At 39.3% G+C, this 9,135-nt stretch overlaps 1 protein-coding gene across 1 annotated transcript; it reads left to right on the top strand.

Moving 5' to 3' along the window:
* Positions 1-7,978: 7,978 nt before the first annotated feature.
* LOC123949243 (olfactory receptor 52E5) lies at positions 7,979-8,920 on the top strand. The gene has a single exon (XM_046016609.1). It carries the CDS (start codon positions 7,979-7,981, stop codon positions 8,918-8,920), a length of 942 nt encoding a protein of 313 aa, XP_045872565.1.
* The last annotated feature ends 215 nt before the right edge of the window (positions 8,921-9,135 follow it).

Raw genomic sequence — 9,135 nt, 5'->3', positions numbered from 1 at the left:
TTGCTGCCTTTAATAATACATTTTTTAAAAGATGTTATTTATTTATTTGACAGAGAGATAAAGAGAGAGCACAAGTAGGCAGAGCTGCACATAGAGGGGGAGGGTGAAGCAGGCTTTCCACTTAGCAGGGAGCCCAATGCGGGGCTTGATCTCAGGACCCTGGGATCATGACCTGAGCCAAAAGCAGCCACTTAGCCAACTGAACCACCCAAGTGCCCTTTAATAATACATTTGACAGTGAACCAAAGTGATCTTTTTAAAATGCAAATCAGGTCATGTTACACTGCACTTTATAATCCTACAGTTTCTTCTAATTGTTTCTAGGACAGAAAAAAACTTGAAATTAACCACAAAGGCCTACAGGATCCCATCACTCCTATTTTTTTGCACCACCTTTCCCATTGACTAGAAATATTTTTCTCCACTTATTCCCTTCTTCCACTTACTATTACTGGATTCTTAGCCTTCAGCTATCAATTGAGTTAACACTTCCTCAGGAAAGCATTCTCTATGAACCCTGGCCAGGTTAAATAAGCTCGCAGTGCTCAGTGACTCTTCTTTGAGCCAAATTATTACTTTTCACTTATTTAAATGTATTTGATTAATATTGGTCTCTCCCATCAGACTACATGACCCATGAAAGCAGGGTCTGGATTTGGTTTGGGCCACCCAGTACTTTAAGCACTAATACTAGGCACCTCATAGTTGTCCAGTTATAGCTAATTGTGTTCAAATGGAGAATTGTCAGGAATTGATGACTGAATCTGAAGCATGAGAGAATAGAGAGAAGAGAAAAGAAAAGGATGTCTCCAAGATCTCTTGCCTGGGATAATGTGTATATAGCACCATTACCTAAAATTGGGGAAAAGGAGCAGAAAAGATTTCAGAGTAGAGGTGACCAACTTACTACAGAGCTTATTGGATAAGATGGGCCTCAGTTATATGTGGGAGAGACATCTTGTAAAGTACCTGGAGATATATAGAGAATTTGGAAAGAAATCTTGTAGAAACATATTTTTGAGAATCACCAGGAAAAGATGTAGCACTTGCAGTTAGAACAATGAATGGAATCATCCTTAGGAGGCACCTGGGCGAGTAGACCCTACAGACAAGGACAAAATACTGCTTAAAGGAAAAATGAGGAAGATGGGCATAAGCACATTTCAAAGAGTATTATGAAACTTAGAAGGAAAACAAAAGGAAGAAGTGTTTTAAAAGCCAAGAAAGTCCTGTTGTTTTATCCAATCTGTAACCCTGTGCTGTTTTATGGGAACGTTTAGGCCACTCACGTTGAGAGTGATTATCAAGAGATACATTTTTATTGACATTCACTTTACTGTGAAGTCCTTGTTTCTATAGATTGTCTCCATAAATTTCAGTTCAATGACAGTCTTGGGTTCTTTCTTCTTTTATAGAACCCCTCTTAATATTTATTGCAGTGCCAGCTTGGTGGTCACATACTCTTTTAAACCCTGCCAGTCTTGGAAGCTCTTTATCTCTCCATCCATTCTGAATGTCAGTCTTGCTGGATAAAGTATTCTTGGCTGCATGTTCTTTTCATTTAGCGCCCTGAATACATCTTTCCAGCCCTTTCTGGCTTGCCAGGTTTCTGTGGACAGGTCTGACGTTATTCTGATGGGCCTTCCTCTGTACGTAATGAATCTTTTCCCCCTAGCTGCTTTCAAGAGCTCCTGTCTAAAATTATGATTCATCATTTTCACAATCAGGTGTCTCAAGGTCTTTCTAGATCTTATGATCTTGGGGGCAGACCCCTCTGCCTCTGGAACATGAATGCTGGTTCCATTCCCCAGACTGGGAAAAATTTTTTTTTATTAAATTTATTTATTTTTTTCAGCATAACAGTATTCATTGTTTTTGCACAACACCCAGTGCTCCATGCAATACGTGCCCTCCCTATTACCCACCACCTGGTTCCCCAACCTCCCACCCCCGACTCTTCAAAACCCTCAGCAGACTGGGAAAATTTTCATGGAGAATTTGTTCAACTATATCCTCTAGTCTTCTTTCTTTCTCCTTCCCCTCAGCAATTCCAATAATTCTGATGTTGAAACATTTCATAGCATCATTTATTTCCCTAATTCTGTTTTCATGGCTTCTAAGCTGTTTGTTCCAGGCCTCCTCCTGATCCTTTTTCTCTATCAGTTTGTCCTCTAGATCACTAATTCTATCTTCTTCCTCAGTTACCCTAGCTGCTAGAGAATTTAGATTAGATTAGAACTCATTGATAGCATTGTTAAATCTTCCCTGGTAGCTTTCACTTCTGCCCTAATCAATTTCATTTTGTCATTAATGGTTTTCTCCAGCCTAGCCATTGTCTGGATAATTGTTAGCCTGAATTCCCTTTCTGACATTCTGTTTATGTGCATATCCAATAGCTCTTATGGAGAGGGCACAGTCTCTGAATTTTTCCTCTGTTGGGCATTCCTCCTCCTAGTCATTTTGGTGAGAGATGGCTGAGGGGATGTGTAGCTGAATGCATAAGAGAAAAAAAATTAAAAGAAAATAAAAGCTAAGAGAGAAGATTTCATGAAGATGAGAAGGATGTTAATAGATGAAGAATTTATCACTCCTTGGTTGTAGCCATGCCACAACCAGTTACTATCTTTAGTTATTTCTAGTCTCCAGGCAATGGGAAAGCTGGAGTTATAAGGTCTGCATGAGATGCAGTCTCAAATCCAGAAAAAAAAAAAAAAAAAATCAGAGCATGCATTCTCAAACAGTAGTTACTTGCAAAGGACTAAAATTTGTAAGCTTTACTGCAATATACTAAACTCTGTGTGTGTGTGTGTGTGTGTGTGTGTCCATATACGTGCTGCATTGGGGAGTGAACGTTATTTCTAGTGCATCACCAAAGGATTTTTTGTTGAACTAGGGATAAACATGAATTTTATTCCAAGCCACAGCCAGTAGCAAGTTTTTTTAAATTTTATTCTATTCTATTTTATTTTGTTTCAGTGTTCCAAAATTAATTGTTTATGCACCATACCCAGTGCTCCATGCAATACGTGCCCTCTGTAATACCCACCACCAGCCTCACCCAACCCCCAATTCCCTCTTTCCTCCAAAACCCTCAGTTTGTTTCTCAGAGTCCACAGTCTCTCATGGTTTGTCTCTGCCTCCGATTTCCCCCAACCCACAGCCAATTGCAAATTAAAGTTTTATCCCACCCATAGAAAAGGGAGAACATTTGTAAGTAGAGGAAAAAGACAAAGTGAGATGTGAAGCTCAAATGCAGAAAAATAAGTAAGGAAAGACTAAGTTTCCCGAGGCTAAAGTATAAGATAAGGCCAAGGGAGCACAAAGGCATAGTGCCATCTATAGCTATATACTATGGTATCCCTCTGAGATCTGCTTTTGAAGGCCTATCTCCCTATCTCTCAGCTGCTGGAGATATCAGATGCTGAGAGTTCACATATGCACTCCTTTCTGGAAGGAACTACCTCATCCAAAGTTGTGCCCCATCACACAGGGTAGCCTATGGCCAATGACTAGACACCACAGGAATACAAATAACTGGCTTCTTTGCCTCGTTGTGGGTTAACTTAGAAGGGCTATTCCAGCTCTAGAGGTTCCATTGTATCAATCGAGGTGTCAGATGCAACCTCATGAAAGGTCAATTTCTCTTTTGAATTAATCTTACCTTATTGACTTGTTTACAAATATATTTCCCTACAGAACACAAACCTCCTTCTGCACACCATGCTATACCTGTATCAATAGAATTCAAGACACTACATACAATAATAAGAAAGACTTATTTCTACTCAACTTTCATTTGTAATTAGTGCCTTCCACTAATTAATGATCACTGCCTATCATTATATCAAGTATCATGATACTATGGATATAAATCTGACATTAGTTTTGACCCCAAGGAAATTATTACAGTAGTAGATATCTACCAGTTTTCCAGGCTGGAGCAAGCATCAGAATCACCTGGAGTGTTCATTAGCATTTATTAGGCCCCACCGCCAGAGTTACTGGTTTAGTGAATCTGGAGTAGGGTCTAAGAATTTGCATTTATAACAAATTATCAGATGATGCCAATACTCCTGGCCTAGGGACATGGCTAAAGAACCACTGATAATCAGTGATAATTAACATGACAGATAAATAGACCTCTGGAAAAATACCAAAAAGAATATTCCTGAAATAAGCCAGATGGGGAAGGCTCTCTGGACGGTATGTCACTAAATCTGGGCTAAGAAATATTTTGCTGACTAGAGCTGGTAGGGAAGATTTCCTCATCAGGAGAAACAAGAAGCATGACATGGAGATGAAACTATGCAAAAAAATCTGAAGTTCAGTTTGACTGAGGCGTGGAGGTAAGAAGACTACATAGGTAGGTCAGAGTTAGTGTTTAAGAGTCTTTGGTGCTGTTTTATAAAATAATTGACTTTTTTCACATAGGGCATTATTGCTGGTTTTATTCTTATAGATCAGAGAGGGCAAACTTTCTCTAAAGGGAGAGAAAATACAAATTTTTAGCTTTGTTGGCCAGAGGTCTTGATCACAACTGCTCAGTTCTGTGATTGTACAGTGGAAACAGCCTTAGAAAACATGCAAATTAATGGGAATGCTCATGTTCTGAAAAAGACCTTTATTTACAAATGCAGGTGCTGGGTCAGAATTGGCTTATAGTTCATAGTTTACGTCCCTAGAGGACAGAGATTTCACTTGCTTATGATAACGAATCTGATAAAAATAGAATTTTTATTTTATTTGTGCATTCACTAAAAAGGAGAAGCTAGCTAATACTTTAAGTCTAGAAATTATTTTCTTCACTCACAGGACAACCTACACAATTTTTCAGTTGTTCAGCTTAATTATGACAAGAACATTTAAATCATTATGAGATAATTGGCTAATTATGACAATGTTAGTAAATAAATTCAAATCCCTAAACAAGAAATTTAAAACTATAACTGAACGATACAATTCTCCAGAGACAACATTTTAGAAAATGTAATTTCTAAAACAAGCTAATGGTCTTAAGGTTAGAAATAACAATCATTGGGTTGGAAGCTGCATGTCACAGAGACCCATGTTTATGTCATTGGAACCAGTGAATACATAAAATTAAACTTAAACACAAGTTTGCTCCTTTCACTAATTCTTTCCCATTGCATTCTTGTGGTAAATATTCCTTATTCCTTCCTATTTCGCTGATAGATTAAATCAGTTAGCCCTGTAGTTTAAGTTTTGTACCAACAAAATTTTCTCTATGGTTTCCTAATGAATACTATTGTGATATATAACCTCTATTTTTCTTTAATTTTCAAAATAGCCATGGAGGAATTAAATATTTTTAACTAATACTAATTGCATTCCACATTTAGTGGTATGATTACCATATTGGTATTTGTGGTTGGTCCTCTAGAAGCATCAGATGGGAAGAAACACAAGAACTGAAAAACCAAGTAAGACAATTTAGTAATAGGTCAGTTTCACAATGTTGGTCAATCAAGGTATCTCGACAAAAATAAGAATAGGGAGAAAATAGGAATAAAAATGTAGATATAAATATAAATATGCAGGGACACCTGGGTGGCTCAGTCACTTAAGTGTCTGCCTTTGGCTCAGGTCATGATCCCAGGGTCCTGGGATCAAGTCCCTCATTGGGGTCCCAGCTAGGTGAGAAGTCTGCTTCTCCCTCTGCCTGCAGCTCCCTCTGCTCATGCTCTCTCTCTCTGACAAATAAATAGATTAATTTTAAAAAATACAAATGTGTATAAATTTCAAAAACAGAAGCAGCAGGGCTCAATGGTCTTCAAATGTCTTTAGAAGTACTTAGAATGAATAAAAACTTATTCAAAATTTTCTAATATTTGTAACTGGAAAGATGTTACATGTTAATAGAAATAAGAAATACATTGCATGAGAAGTAATAGGAAATTAATGGCAGGAAGTGGCAAGAGGCATAGAAAATGGTGGTCTCGGGAAATATTTCTCCTTCTCCACCTCTTCCTCCTCAGTGCTGACATTTATGTAGGATCTATGCAGGGCAGAGTAGGGGTGACACATGTCTACAACTTTGAATTCTCAGAGCAGCCCACATGATCAGTGCTGTCATTCCCAATTTACATATTTTAAAAGTTGATGATTAATAGAAGCAATTATTGATTCAGATGTAGTTTCTTCTTAATTAACATACAGTGTATGATTTGGATGTAGTTTTTAATCCTTTGGCCCGAGCCTCATGTTCCTCCTTTTTAAGTGGGGACAATAGTGGTACCAATGTCAGACCTGTTTTAACCTTTATAGAAAATAATACTTGCAAAGCTCTGAGGAAGTACTTGGTGTATAATGTTGGCCAGACATTTTTCTTCATAACAACCTGAGTTATTTTTCTTCTTATTAGAATGCAAAATGACATTAATTCTCTGACAGATGAAATATCAGACAGGGAGTAGAGGTGCATAGAAAGGTGAATCTAGTTAAGTGTCATTGGAGGGGGTGAATGGTGTGCGTTCTGACTTCCATGGGATCAGACTCCATTAGAAGGAAAAAACTGGACCAACACAACCAAGGGGGTGAACACCTCATAACACATTTTCCCTCCTTCAGCAGGATTGTAGCACATCTTTGGAAGCAACTCCATAGTACATTATTTTTTTTTTAATTAGACACAATATTAGCAAATGCCAATCCAAATGACATATCCACAGCAGTTCTTGAGGCCTCTCAAGAAGCCATGTCATGAGAAATTTATTCTTTAAAACTGGTACCACCATATTAGAACCCATTGCACTCAGAAAAATACAAAGGCAAGACATGCAGCACTGCCTTAGATGTAGCACTGCCTAACACGCAAAAAGCCCAGTCCTTGTAGGTATCCCACCCATGACTCAGCGCACCACACAGAATATATCCAGTAACAGCACAGTTTCTAATGGTTGCACACGTCTGATAATCCCACAGGATCTACCATGTTATAGATTACGTCCATGGTACAGGGCCAGTAACAACCTGAGTCAACCACAAGGCACACCAGTTGGATTCCACTATTATAGTAAACAAGCTCGCTGCCAACTTCAAAACATTAGCTTCCATCACTGTATCAGGGAAACTAGCTGTAGCACTAATATAACCTACACCATTCCCAAATTGAGGCAAGTAACTGGCCTTGGTATTGCTCTAACTTTAGGAAAGACAGACATCTCATCACTATCCAGGCTGCATGAAGGATTATCCATCAATATAATATAGTGTGAAGAAGGCAGAAAAGAAGTTTAAAAACCACAAAAGGCCCTTTAAAATTTCTGGGCACAACCAATGTTAAACTCTTCAGGAATGGGAACATAATACAACCCAGTGAGTGATAAGACTTGGTAGTTCTAGGAGGGGTATTACTTCACTAGAATCACATAATGGTCTCCCAATGTGTCTAAATTTCTTAATTCCATTCCTTACCTCAGATCCAAACACCAGCTACCCAGTCCTCCACATTTACGGGATTCCCTCCCACATAGCATCTCCTTAATTTTTCAGGTCTGCTTTGCAAGTATCATTTCCCTGAACCATCCATCTCATTCTCAGTCCTGTGATATTTTACATATGTGCATACACACACACACACACACACCCACACACACACACCTTGTTTATGCTTTATATCCTGATTAACAGACACAAATAATAATAAATATTTGCCATGTGCAGGTTCTTCCTTAAAGACTGAAGGGAAGAAAGATGGGAGACATGCAGGAATTTGCTGTATTTGGAAATGTTCTACATGACTTTTTATGTAGGTCAGACAAATACTTTGAAGTGAGAGTGTCTTTTTAACTGTGCCTCATATTGCCTCTCTAGGTTTCCTCTGCTATATTGTGGAATTAAAGAATGGATTTTCTGTTTCTCCAGAAAATAGTCAACATGCTATGAAAGAAGCCAGGGTCTCTCTCTGGAATCAAGAAAAGTCCTGCAAGAAATGTGTCTATAACCAACTCCCAGCGATATGCTGTGTTCCAACAATACACAGTTCCACCCTCCCTCCTTCCTTCTGGTGGGGATTCCAGGGCTTGAAGATGTACACCTCTGGATTGGCTTCCCCTTCTTTGCAGTGTATCTGATAGCACTCCTGGGGAATATCACTATCCTATTTGTGATCCAGACTGAACACAGCCTCCACCAACCCATGTTTTATTTCCTGGCCATGTTGGCCTGTACTGACCTTGGCCTCTCCACAGCCACCATCCCTAAGATGCTGGGCATTTTCTGGTTCAATCTCAGGGAGATTGAGTTTGGTGCTTGCATCACACAGATGTACACTATCCATATATGTACTGGCCTGGAGTCTGTGGTGCTGACAGTCATGGCTATAGATCGCTATATTGCCATCTGCACCCCTCTGAGATATAGCATGATCCTCACCAATAAGGTGATAGCTATCCTGAGCATAGTCATCATAGCCAGGACCTTGGTGTTTGTAACTCCATTCATATTTCTCATCCTGAGATTGCCTTTCTGTGGTGTCCGGGTTATCCTGCACACCTACTGTGAACACATGGGCTTGGCAAAGTTGGCTTGTGCCAATATTAGGGTCAATATTGTCTATGGCTTGATTGCTTTTTCAGTAGGATACATTGATCTTTCTGTGATTGGGTTCTCCTATGTCCAAATCCTCCGGGCAGTCTTCCACCTCCCCTCCTGGGATGCCCGGCTCAAGGCACTCAGCACATGTGGCTCCCATGTCTGTGTCATGTTAGCTTTCTACCTGCCAGCACTCTTCTCCTTCATGACACACCGCTTCGGCCACAACATCCCTCATTACATCCACATTCTTCTGGCCAATCTGTACGTGGTTGTTCCCCCTGCTCTTAACCCTGTTATCTATGGAGTTAGGACAAAACGGATAAGAGAGCGGGTACTAAGGATGCTTAACCCTAAAGGTTATTGACATTTTGCACCAGGAACATTTTCCATGACATTTAAGGGAAATAATAATAAGGTCAAAGCAGAAGTAAACACTGGAAATATTTTTTTAAAACTCCAGCGCTCCCACATAGGCCAATCACACTATATTTCCCCCATTTCTCCTATCTGTACACCTACTGGAAGGCATAGTTCAAAGCTTTTAAAAATATCTCTACTTTGTCACAAGAAGAATACAAA

This window comes from Meles meles, chromosome 8, assembly GCF_922984935.1.
Source record: "Meles meles chromosome 8, mMelMel3.1 paternal haplotype, whole genome shotgun sequence".
Classification (NCBI taxonomy): Eukaryota; Metazoa; Chordata; class Mammalia; order Carnivora; family Mustelidae; genus Meles; species Meles meles.
This window is presented reverse-complemented; position numbering and strand designations above follow the sequence as displayed.